Source organism: Podarcis erhardii (genome assembly GCF_964252035.2).
Source record: "Podarcis erhardii genome assembly, chromosome: 5".
NCBI classification, from domain to species: Eukaryota; Metazoa; Chordata; class Lepidosauria; order Squamata; family Lacertidae; genus Podarcis; species Podarcis erhardii.
This window is the reverse complement of record NC_138509.1, coordinates 70,200,299-70,213,454: the sequence shown is the minus strand read 5'-3', so window position 1 is coordinate 70,213,454 and position 13,156 is coordinate 70,200,299. Positions and strand designations below refer to the sequence as shown.

The following is a 13,156-nucleotide window of genomic DNA, read 5'->3' as shown; positions in this document are numbered from 1 at the left end:
AACACAGAGTTGGAATCAAAAGGTGAGTAAATGCTGGGTGAACCAAACTAAATGTGGAACTTGTAATTTAAGCTGCTGCTGACACCCTAAAGTAGGACTTTAATTTTGTGCTTGCACATTTCAAGGCTCAAAGACCCTTCTCCAGTTTCTGACTCTGCTTTCAACTGACCTCCTTTTATTTTTACAACTAGGCAGTGCACAGAATGAAGTTCTCTCCCCTCATCTGTGCTTCACATGGTTTATAATTTGCTGCCACAGAAAGTACAGGTTTCAGATGAAGGAGAATGGACTCTATCCAATTACAGAGCCATTTACAGGTAAAAAGTTGTGGGTGGTAAACTGAAAGAGGCTTGAGCAACATTGCCTCCCACTCCCCTTCCGACCTTTCGCTCTTTATGGCAGTCCCTCAAGTGAAGAACAGGTTTGCAGTTCATTAGCTGGCCAGAATGGCATAGATTCGTTCGCAGCCCCCACCTTTGTATAAGAGTTTTCAGGGTGAACAAAAGTATCCATAGCTTTCAGTCATAACAAAGAGCACTCACATTAACACCATCAAAACATTACATGGCACAACAGAAAAGGCTAACTTTATGCATTCTAGGAACCACATTGCTGAAATTTATATTTAATCAAATTACCAACCATACACACACCAGCTTTCTTTTCACACCTTGTATTTTTGTGGCGTTTATTCCAATGTCAGTTTCGTTTATCCAAGCTTAGAGGTGGGCTTCAGTGACTCCCTATAATTCATTTTACTTATTTCTAGGGAATTATCATTAGTTATGATTTAGAAATGGCAGCAGATGAATGGGGACCATGTGCTAGCTATGTAAATAGCTTACCTCCTTACTACTAAAAGCACTTGTAACAATAAGGGGAATCAAAACCTTACATTACTACTTACCCATTTCTCCAGACACCTTAACAGCTATAAACGGGTGGTAATGTGGGGGAATTTTCATGGTGTGGTACCCAACATTAGTCATAAGAGTACACTCACTAAAATACATAGACCAGGCCTTTTATTTCAGTGGGTCTGTTCTGAGTGTATCTAACCTCAGTTTTTACCCGTTGTCCACATACTGTAGAGCAGGGATGGGGGAAACCTCAGGCTCGGGGGCTCAAATGCAGCCCATCCAGACACTCTGTCTCTGGCCCTCAGGACTCTCTCCAAACCACACATCCTCTTAAACCACTGCTTTGCAGTGCCTGCCATATGGCCTTGAACTCATTGCATAAAGCCTTTTGCTTGCCTGCATGGGGCATAGAGAGTGGTGTGTGTAGAAACTAGTTTACTGTACAAAGATAACATTCATATGTATTGTTCCTCCTCCTTTTCCCTTGCCTCCACCGCTGGATAGTTGCCCAGAAGACAATGTGGGCATCAGGATGAAGCAAGTTTCTTAGTCCCACTGTTGAAGTACCAAACAGTAACCTTCTAAGAGTTCACAGCATGGCTTTAATTCATCCGAATCTGTTCTTGCAACATTTCCCTCTTGACATAGGCAACCAGCAAATAAAATGCATTCGGTTGAATGGGGTCATCCATTCATGTCTTTCTTTCTCCTCTACATTTCTTTCTTTACCACTGTTGGATTCACCTTAAGGACCATTATGTATGCCATATAAATGCTAGCTGTTCTTATCAACATTGCTTCTTTCTGTCAGTTCTTAACCTGCCAATGTATTGGCTGTGGAAAAGCAAGGACTTCTCACTCTTTTCTTTGGGTTTTCTACCATGCTCTTCCACAGTTACGATTTAATGAGAGTGCATCAGAAAGGAGTGAAAATTTTTGAGAGAACTGTCCTGGAGACTTATATAATTCAGAATTTAATCACCTAGAACAGTGAAGGAACTAGGGCATGATTCAATCCCACCCACTGCCCACTCCCTGCCTAAGCAAAGCCTTATATTTTGGTCCAAGAGAATGTCTCATCTTTGTATACAATGGATTGGCAGTCGCTCCAGCTGTGAGAGATGCAGTTTAATGGTCTGCAGAGCTAATAAAATTTAAAATCCAGCAATCATTCTCTTTAACTGTAAATTGGAGGCGTGGATCTGCTACAGTTATCTTCTGTGTTTAATGGAGGTAGAATAAAATACTGCTGGCAAATCTGGATGGCTTGAAAGCGATGCTGGCCTTAAAGCAAAAGCTGTATTGTGCATGGTTAGAGAAATAGCACCTTCTGATGTTTGCCCATAAGTCAAAGAGGTAAGTTTTTAAAATAGTATTTGGGTTGCTGTTGATGTGCTGGACCTGCCGCTAATCATATTAGTCTGTTCCACATGTAGGATCACTATACTACATTACATCCAAATCTGAAACTTAGCAGTCCTAGTCTTTCCTTAAAAGGGAACAGCCCACACTCTTATTACAACATTGTGTAGTGTGTTTTCAACACTTTGGCTAGATTCACATGGCAGTTTATTCCATTTCCTTGATGTTTCCTTAACTGCTGATTTCAGCATTATATTTGAGCTTTCATGTGACGTAAAAGCGACTGATGAAATATAGCACATTCTTAGCATTTATTTCTGTCCTTTTTTAGTCCAGAAAAAATCCATTTGCAGCCCCTTTAATCTGGAAAATCACAGGAGTAAAGTGGATAAATTTAGGGCGCTATACTGTCAATACAAGGACACGGGTGGCGCTGTGGGTTCAACCACAGAGCCTAGGGCTTGCTGATCAGAAGTTTGGTAGTTCGAATCCCCACGACGGGGTGAGCTCCCATTGCTCGGTCCCTGCTCCTGCCAACCTAGCAGTTCAAAAGCATGAAGTGCAAGTAGATAAATAGGTACCGCTCCAGCGGGAAGGTAACTGTGTTTCAGTGTGCTGCTCTTGTTCTCCAGAAGCGGCTTAGTCATGCTGGCCGCATGAACCGGAAGCTGTATGCTGGCTCCCTCAGCTAATAAAGTGAGATGAGCGCTGCAACCCCAGAGTCGTCCGCGACTGGGCCTAATGGTCAGGGGTCCCTTTACCCTTTACCTTTACTGTCAATACAGGTTTTTCCTGCCATTTTCAGAAGCACCTATACACAGAAAGGGTAGCGGAGTAGCAAAGTTGTCCAATGGCATTCATTCTTGTGTCGTGCCACACCTACTGGTGTGAATCGAATTCAGCTCAACATGCCACTATATAGAATGTCCAGCAGTGTGAAAAGAACATGAGAAAATGGAGGAACAGAAGTACTAGCATTACACTCAGGCAAACTACCGCAATATTCCCCATGTCTGAATGCACCCTGTGTTTGGCAGCTTAGCAAACCACTACAGAAAGTATGTCTAAATGAAGTAGGGTGGGTAATGCCTTCTTCATCTATATGCAACACTTGTGGCTTTGATATGAAATGCATGGTGCACCTTAGAACACGGACAGATGGCAATTTATGTAGTTCTCAGCAAAGCACTGACACAACTTGTGCTGGGATTCTTCTACTGTACTTTTGCCTCTTAAAAAGCTCAGATGTCCATGGCTGCTTCCCATTCCAGTTTCTGAAGTTCTTTCTCCTTATCCTAAGGTTATTTATTATCCCATGCCTTTCAAATTAGTATAGGCCGCACAATTTATCAAAGCTGGCGTTCTATTTATGGTGGATCAAGTTCTGCTCTTTGTTACAACTGCATGGGGCCCAGCAGTCTCCCAGCATCCCAGGTTAGAGAGCCACTGGCTAATTCCAAATTGAACAAATTGCTTATAGCATTTCTTCAAATGTTTTGCAGTGCTAACTCCAACCACCCGTGTTATGTTAATCACTGTCATTCAAGCGTTTGGGAATGTTTCTTTTCTTTTGCTTCTTCTTTTTTTTTGTAAGTGGCTGAAACATTCAGACAGATTTTTATAAATTACCTTCTTACTGAAAGACTTGTTTTCCTGTTTGTTTAAAACTGGCATTCATACATACAGGAAACATACACATTGCTTCCTGCCATGTTTCTGTTGGCAAGTATTAAGTTATCTTTGTCAGGACGTGCCAACAGGCTTTCTTAGCAAGCAAGCAGAAATAAAACAAGTAGTCCTCAGACTAAACAGATGCCTCGCTTGAGTGGTACTGCAGGCCCCCCGCCTCATCAAGAGCTTCCTTCCTAAACAAAACAAGGAGGGTTTGCCAATCTCTGCTTCGTAACTTTGTAGTGGTCAAATAAAATCTATGGGCATGATCCAGTCATAGTTAAAGCTCTTAGACTATGCACACTTAACATGGAAAAAGTTCCATTGGACACAGTGCAGCTTAACTTTGGAATAAGTATGCCTTGAACTGGGCTGCACGTCTCATTGATTTCCGTGAAAGAAATTTACACATGTGTTCTCACATGTGTGTCCTACTCTCTCACTGAGATCAAGGGAACAAACCTGGATATTGCAGCTGTCAGAGTTCCAGATTTTAAAGTTGCTTCATGTTGGCATGATGATCTGAATTTTGTCTTTCAAGAAATGATTTTGGAGGCAGAGGAGCAGAATGATAAAGATTTTGTCATTATACTTTTACAGAGTAAGGTAGTGTTTAAACTTTAAAACCACTATAGTCCTCAACTGTAGCTTGCATTTTAAACTCACTTAGTTATAAGAAATGTCTGTACAGAGCAGCAGCACTGGGGGATGTGATACAGTGGTACCTCTAGATGTGAACGGGATCCATTCCGGAGCCCTGTCCACATCTAGAAGCAAGCGTAACCAGGGACGGCAAGTCTGCGCATGCAGGTGTCGCTTTTTGCGCTTCTGCGCATGCGCGTGGCGTAATTTTGAGCATCTGTGCATGCGCAAGCGCCAAAACCCAGAAGTAATGTGTTCCATTACTTCCGGATTGCCGCAGAGCACAACTCGAACACGCTCATCCTGAAGCACATTCAACCCGAGGTATGACTGTATTTAATTGCTTCCTATGCTCTTGTGTTTCACTGTAGCTCTGCAACTGGCCATACTGTCTTTTCACATGGCCAGTGCACACCCAGTTTGCTGTGTGACTATGCCCATACCTGAAAATGAGGAACATACCCTTAATAAACTTGGAAGTCATAAGAGTGTTGCTGAATGCAAAAGCTCCAGCACCAAGCTGACTTGCAAATATTATTTTTAAATAGTTCTTTTCTCAACTGAGAAAGGAGTATTTATCCTAGTTTAGTGTATCAGCTTTCTTTAAAGTAATTAATAATGAAGCAGGCTTTTAGCATCCCTCAAACAAGGTAAAACTCTTAATCACAGTAGTATCATTACTGCTTTCAAGCATTTAATTTTGATCCTTGACAACATGTTGAAGCCATCAAGCATGGTTATGTTCCCCTTAAGGATGAAAGAATATTTGAAGAAACTGAATTAATTTGATGTGAAATATATATATCTGCAGTGATCCACTTTTAGTTGTGCACAGAGATTACTGTGTAGTGCTATCCAGATCTTCAGGATTCTCATTTTCATTGGTTTCCTGCAGACCAAAGACTTTTCTTCTTGATTTCTTCTTGTTACTTTCTTCTAATCTGAGTCAGTCATGAAATAGTGTCACCTGAACTCTACCATATTTATCAAGTGCCAAAGGCCTGCTGCAATAACTCAGCATTTGCTAGCCTAAGGAAATTGCTTTATTATGCTGTTTGGGCAAAGTTTTGTTCCAAGTATGCTGTCCTCTTCTTTGTTTGTAGGCCACAAGCACAGAACAGCAGTAATAAAACTACTGGTAGGTGTTTAATGGTAGAGTACTGAGGAAGTAGATAAAAGAAAATTGCTCCATTCACAACAGTAGGGAGCAAGTCTTTCTGAGTGAGGAGGGGCAAGATAGTGAACTACTGAGTTTGGGCCTGCATAAAGTTACACAGTCATTTACTCAGGGACAGTTTCCTCCTTATTCCACTCCCAGAGCATACCAAATTCACCAAGAAACATGTTATCTGCATGAATGAACATACAATGGATAACATACCATCTGTGGAATAAATATATAAGATGCATATCCCCGATAATAAGTATATAAGATGCATATTCCTGGTTGGCAACTAGCTTTCTTGAATGCACACTTTAGAAAAAAAGAATTGAGGGGCACGTATCTGAATTCTTGGGTTATAGCACAAAAAGCATGGAAGGGAATATAGTTTTCACTTGCCTTTAATCCAAGGCCGCCAAGGTTTGTACAACAACCCCATGAGGTAGATAAGTTGAGACACAGTGACTGGCCCCAGGTCATCTGATGAGCTTTGTTCATGCATGGAGATTTAAACATTTGTCTAAACACTCTAACAACTATCCTACACTGATTGTGTACACAACAGCTGCTTTATATTGATGCAACAATTAGGGGACTTTTAGTTAGCATCTATTTTGTTAAGTTTTAGGTGCTGACTAAAAACAGCAAGTTCTGCTTCTGTTGAGAAGGATGCTTAGAAGAGTGGTGCCCTAGCTGTCACTCCACCCTTTTCTATCAGTATTTTTAACACAGGTATGAAACTTTGGGTCATAGATTTCAGCAGATCACTTCAGCGTCTGTTGTGCTGTGATACTTTCTGTTTCCAAATATGTGTGACTGGAAAAAATGAAAAGAAGACACCTCCCTCCCCCCACTTCAAGAAAGAACATCCTCTTAAAGATAGATCGAATCAGAGCTGTTGAAAAATTATTTATGAAAGACATATTGAGCTGCTCTTGAAGACTCACTCATTAACTAAGATATTTGGCTATCTGGTTGGAATGTCACTAATCTGCTTTTACTGTAGACGATGGTGGTGACTTATCCTCATTTCCTTCCTTGACTTTTGATGCCACTGCAGAGGGGGGAGAGAAAAGAAAAGAATAACTTATCCTTGAAAAAAGTCTCCTTTGACTTAAAGGTTTTACACAGATATCAAGCCAGGACAGTTGCTTCTGACTGTATTGGGTACCTTCTATAAATAACTTGATAGCACCCCTTTGAACGAAACCTCCCTGTTTCTGTTATTCCGTATATCTTCATGCACATGAGACTCTGGGTGAGGAACAAACAGACAGATGGGTAGACGTGTTGAGGGAGGCAAGAGCAGAGCTCCAGAGTCATTTCTAACAGAGATGCCAAACTGTCAAGCAGTAGATCAAGAAACAGTCTTCCTGACAGACGCAATTCAACCCAGAGAGTTCCTTTGTGACTATATGTGTGGTGCCTGCTGCTTCGTTTTTCTCCCATCAGACCTGTCTGATATGGTCAAGTAGTTTTGAAGCTTTCATGTCCGGTTTTCTTTTTGCTGTTGCTGTTTCATGTGACATTTATCTATTCAGTTATTTAAAACAATTCTCAATGAGGTCCTTTTAAACATATTAAAATGTTCAATGATAGCTATATTTTCCGCCATAAGACGTGGCTGTTTCTTTGGGGGGTTTTTTTCCTGTATGGGATGGAATTATGATTTCACTCTGAAAGGTCTCCATAGATCTTCACCCTGCATTTGTTGTTGGTTCCTGTTGTTTTGAAACACCTGCATATTTCTAGGGTTTTAGGGACAAAGGAGGGAATATATTCAGTTTTGGAAGCTGCCTAATCTCTGTCTCTACAGAACAGCTTTTTGCAGATAAGATTTTTTAAAAAATTTCCCTGAATGCCCCCTTTTCTTCCCCAGAGACCCCCATCATTTGTACTGGTGCTTGTCAGTTGTGGCAGGACTTGATAACAGCTGGCTAGAGATGTGACCACACAGTAACAGAACAGCAAAGAGTGGGCAGCCTGGATCGTAAATCTTCAGGAAGCCCATTCCTCCAACAGAACTACGAATCTGTTACTGTCATTGTCAAAGGGGAAAGGCATTGTCCCCTGGCCTGTTAAACATCTCAAGTCCGGGCACCAATGATGCTGTACGGTAAACAACCAGGAACATCTATTGAGATGTTTCTCATTTATCCCATTGTTTGTTTTATCTTAGCTCTCCGTATTGCATTCAAAAATGTAATTCTAAAGAAGCGTGGACTTTCATCCATTTTATAGTACTAGCTGAATTGTCAAAAAAGCCTATTGACCTTTTTTATTTTTTGCTTTCCAGTGAAATCAAACTTTACTCAAATCAAGCTCTCTCTAGTTATTGGCTGTGTTGCATGCCCAGTGCCCATGGAGCTTCCTTCCCCTCATTCTCACTTGCACCTCTTTAGGTAGCTAGCAATGACAAATGCATGCTTATGTGGACAATTCCTTTTGTTTAGATTGCTGGCAGCTTATTGCATGACTCAGTTTGATACCTATCTGATCTTGTGGACTAGGAAAAACTATTTGTTTACTTAGCTAATAACAAATAAAAGCAAAAGGTTGTACAGTGGTACCTCGCAAGACGAAATTAATTCGTTCCGCGAGTCTCTTCGTCTTGCGGTTTTTTCATCTTGCGAAGCACGGCTATTAGCGGATTAGCGCTATTAGTGGTTTAGCGGCTTAGAAAAAGGGGGGGAAAGGAAAAAAAACTCGCAAGACGTCGCCCGGCGTTTCGTCTTGCGAAGCAAGCCCATAGGGAAATTTGTCTTGCGAAGCACCTCAAAAGACGGAAAACTCTTTCGTCTAGCGAGTTTTTCGTCTTGCGAGGCATTCGTCTTGCGGGTCACCACTGTATCTAACTAAGTTCTACACGGCGTAGACCCATTTAAATGAATGAATCTAAGTTAGTCATGCTCCTTAACTTCAATGAGTCTGCGCTGAGCAGGGTTATTAGCATTGGAATCAACCCAAAGTTGTATGTTCATCAGTAAGCCTAGCGAAGGGTCAAGTGTGAAAACAATAAAGATGAGAGAACATTCATAGGAGACCAGAAGGTCATACAGTCAAATCCTAAAAGCAAGAATGGAGAAAATCTGCTAGAGTTTCTAGCCTATTCTGTGATCATTTACATTCAAATTCACAATTCTACATTGTGAGTCTTCTTTGAAAGTTTTCATGTGTCCTAGTGAAGCAAGAGCGGCATAGTTTATTAGTCAGATATCTGCTTTCAGTCTCTGAAGTTTAATTAAGGCTGAGGGGAGGGGAATCTGTGATTTTGAGCTGTTTCTAGTCAGAGTAGACAGTACTGTACTTGGCTAGAAGGTCCCATGGCTTGACTTGGTATAAAGCAGCTTTAGATGTTCAAAGAAAAGTCCTGTGTTAGGCCACAGAGCTTGCTCTTTAACCTCCAGGAATCAGTAGTATATAGGCTCTAGCTCAGTTGGTTAGAGTATGGTGCTGATAATGCCAAGGTTGCAAGCTTAATCTCCATCTAGGACAGCTGCATATTCCTACATTGCATCATTGCTAGATGATGCTCAGGGTCCCTTCCAACTATATTATAAATAAATTATATATTATGGAAATGCCCTCTCACCAACCACCTGAACTCATTGAATGGCGGCTACCTGAGAAGGACCTCATTGGAAGACTGTAACACACAGGAAGGTTAAAATGGGAGGACAAAGTCCTCTGGGCCTTGTTCTACTCCCAACATCATGTAAAGTTTTGCAGGGCCCAGAGGATACCTTTCTCCCATACCTTTCCAGGTATTATAGGTTCCCATTGAGGTCCTTTTCAAGAGTTTCCTCAGTCGCAACTCCTGCTTGCTTCATGCCACCTTTTCAAATTGCCTGAAAGTGACAGGAAGGTTCATGGAGAGGGAGGGGAATAGGAGGGCTTGCAGTGTGTGTGTGTGTGTGTGTGTGTGTGTACGCGCGAGTGAGTGAGTGAGCGATTAAATTGATCAATTTAGATTGGCCCAGGTTCTAGATGGCGCCCGAGTCCAATCCTAAATTAATCTGGGAGAACTAATCCAATAAATTAGGTGGCCAGTCCTTCTTCTTTGGACTCTACCTCACTAATGATTGTTGCTTAATTTTTATGTAGCGTGGTAGCTTAAACTTTATTGTATGTAGCCAGAGATGCTTTTTGCTGGTTTCAGTGTGGTACAAATGTACCATCAGACCTGATGAATGAATGCATGCTACTGATTTCATCAAAGAATATTTCACTACTGCGCCTTGCCAGGGTAGCTTGAAAGACCTCATCAGGGGTCCGAGTCCTAAAAGAATGAAAGGTGGGCACAGAGCCATCAGACCAATGTGATGGGAAAGGAGGAGGCTCCTCACAGGCCCACAGGCTATATAGTACAATTTACTGCATGGAGAGTGTTGTAATAGTTTTCCCGTGGAGCCAACATGCCTAAGGCTAGGCCTGTGTTGAGTTGCTTTGGTGAGTGTGTCCAAGGGATCTTACATTGCATTTGTGCAAAAGCCCTACACTTAGGGCTCTTCTGGGATCCATTGTATAACATTTCCCTCCTTTCTCTCTTGGCAGCTCCATCTCAAATTGCTTTGATCCAAGCTAAAGAAATAACGAGGCACAGTGTGGCACTGGCTTGGCTGGAACCTGACAGGCCGAATGGAGTCATCTTGGAATATGAAGTCAAATATTATGAAAAGGTATTAATTCATCCTGGAGAGATGACTTTTTCTTCCATTATGTTGGATGCCAGGGCCAAATAGGTTTAGCTTTGTCATTGTGTAAATGGTCATTATCAGCAACAAGTTTGTTTGCCTATAAAATCATATCCAGTTTGACATTTCATACATTTTAGCAGTTGTACTGAATAACATATTGCACTCCCTCCCCCCTTTGCTCTGTAGTACTGGTGTCATTTTGTATTTTCTCTCACCGTAGGAACTATCTGATTCCAGTGGGGCTATTTATAATGAGAATCAATAGAGCAGAGAAGTAGTGCAACATTAGCCTTACAACAGAGACAGATGTGTAATAATGAAGTATATAGCACAGTAATAATAATGAGCTCTGTATGAGCTGATAGCTTTTGCCCAGAATGATGGTGGCGGTTTGATAGATTTTAATAGAAAATAAAGGAAAGGAAATTACTTTCTTCACCTCCTTCAAGTTATATGGAGACATTTCTACAAATAATTTGTTCCTCCCCCAGTTCAGATCTATGGAAAGAGCTATTTCCTCTCAAGGTTCTCTGCAAAATGAACAATTACTTTCTCTCTCTCTCTCTCCCTCTCCCCCACCCCCTTCACCTTATTTGCTTTTCTAATAATGCCCAAAATGAGTTGTAGATTTTTATTGGAACAAGATTATAGCATTTTTTCCTGACACATTTTCCAAACAGAAAAAAACCAGAATCCACTTTTAAGGAGAGGGGAGCAAAGGAGGAAGGGGAGAGAAGAGTGCTTGGCAGGCATTTCTCACAGTTCTAAACTGGAAGAGGTGGAAGAGAAAGAATTGAGCATGGACAATAAAGTTCTATTTGTTCATCAGAAGGATTGTGATTACAATCTCAGATGTTTTCCAAAAACATATTCACTTGCCTTTTAAAAAAAAGCAAAGCAAAGCAGTGATTAACTGACTATCAGTTAATCACTCCTCGATCACTCCTTTGACTTCAGCCAAAGAAGAATGATAAAATGTACAAGTCTGCCAATCTCCCATATCACTGAAGATAACAAAAAAATAAAGTTTCCAGTGCTCCTTTGAAAATTCTATCCCTGTTAGTAACATCCTTATCACAGATTAGGCAACAGGTAAAGTTCCAGAGTTCACAGAGCACTGTTTATTTCCTCTTCTTTCTGTCTTTTTCCCTTGGTAGGACCAAAATGAACGCAGCTATCGCATTGTGAAAACGGCTACCAGAAACACTGATATCAAGGGCCTGAATCCGTTGACTTCATACGTCTTCCATGTGAGAGCAAGGACAGCAGCTGGCTATGGAGACTTCAGTGGACCCTTTGAGTTCACAACCAACACTGGTAGGTAATAATAACACATCTCTCACTGGTATAATCCTGGGCATCCTTTCTCCTCCTGTCACCATTTTGAAACAGCACTGCATTTAACTTAATTGAATACAAATGAATGGGTTTCTTGTTGGTTCAAAATCTCTTTGAAGTGCTTGGCCTTGATCAGGCGTCTGAATGTGCCAGATCACAGACTTTTCTTTCCATGGCTTCTTCTCAGATTGGAAATGGAGGAAATTTTCCCCCAAAAGAAATGCAAAAGAATCCTGTGTTTGTAACTTTTTCTTGGAAAGTATGGACTAAATACAATCATCGTCATCATTGCAAATACTATGACAGGGATCAAGCAGGTCCTGTTAAGCAGCAAAATCCTCACAACATCCTTAGACTCTAATAGATCAAAATTTTCCTTTCCCAGTCTCTTCCATTAATACCTAGAAAATGCAGGATATCCTGTCTCCCTTCTGCAAGTCTCCCCACTTCTGCAAGCAGCTGCCAGTCAAGTGATGTCCGGCTCCCCAACGTAGATGCCTCATTCAGACCCTTGGATTGATTATTACCAAAGGCTTTATTCCAAAATTCAGGTTACAGGTATACAGGTCAGGCGTTCAAAACAGTGCTGTAAGATACAATGTCTCAACCATTGACTCTCCCTTTGAAGTGGAGTAGGCACAGTCATTCTAGTGGATGTCTTGCCAAGGAACAGAGCTGGGCACTCCTGCAGGTAGACCGAGTCTGTTTGCACCTGCGTAGTACATCCCTGAAGATGGAGTCAGGGCCACTTTCCGACCTAGGCTCACATGCCTTCCCTGGGATGGGAAATGCTTTGCTAGCTGAAGGCAGGGTGGAGACTGGACTGTATGGTTTCCCATCTTCAACAGGTGGGACATCTGATGCCGCTGGGGCAGGGCTTTCTCCCAACACACCACTCACCCCCACCACCATATCCAGATCAACACACTCGTGAGCACAACTTGCCCCTGTACTTTCTTCTCATTCCACCTCCCTCTCTGACCAGCCCTGCCAAAAAGTCTCCACAGGGCTCATGACAAGGGATGTGCAGTGTGGTGAGATCATGTCACTAGACGTTTACAGGAGAGAAGGTCGCAGGAGAAACCTTTTCTGTGGCAATCATGCATTCCCCCTAGCTGTAGAGCGTATCCATTTTGATTCTGCACTTGTGAACAGTACAGCAAGTGTTCATTCATCTATATTTGGAAGTGTTGTGTTCATTTGGATTGTGTTCATGCATCTATATTTTGAAGTGTTCAAGAACCAGGACTTTGAAACGCATGTTCATAGGATCCAGAGAGTGAATGCAGAAAATCACATTGTGGATGAAATAAAGCAGTTACGTAAATCCGCCCACAGCAAACATGGTATTTGCTAGCATTTGCATATCCTGGGTGTTTGATGCAAGCTGTTTTCAACATTTTAATGAGGAAGTCTTAATAAGG

The 13,156-nt window shown here is 41.6% G+C and overlaps 1 protein-coding gene across 2 annotated transcripts in view; it reads left to right on the top strand.

Moving 5' to 3' along the window:
• EPHA4 (EPH receptor A4) overlaps window positions 1–13,156 on the top strand; it is a 162,381-nt gene that overhangs the window by 110,434 nt on the left and 38,791 nt on the right. For both annotated transcript variants that reach the window (XM_081861522.1, XM_081861523.1), the window contains exons 6-7: window positions 10,252–10,376; window positions 11,552–11,711. In XM_081861522.1, coding sequence (XP_081717648.1) covers window positions 10,252–10,376; window positions 11,552–11,711 — 285 coding nt within the window. The remainder of the gene's footprint in view (window positions 1–10,251; window positions 10,377–11,551; window positions 11,712–13,156) is intronic.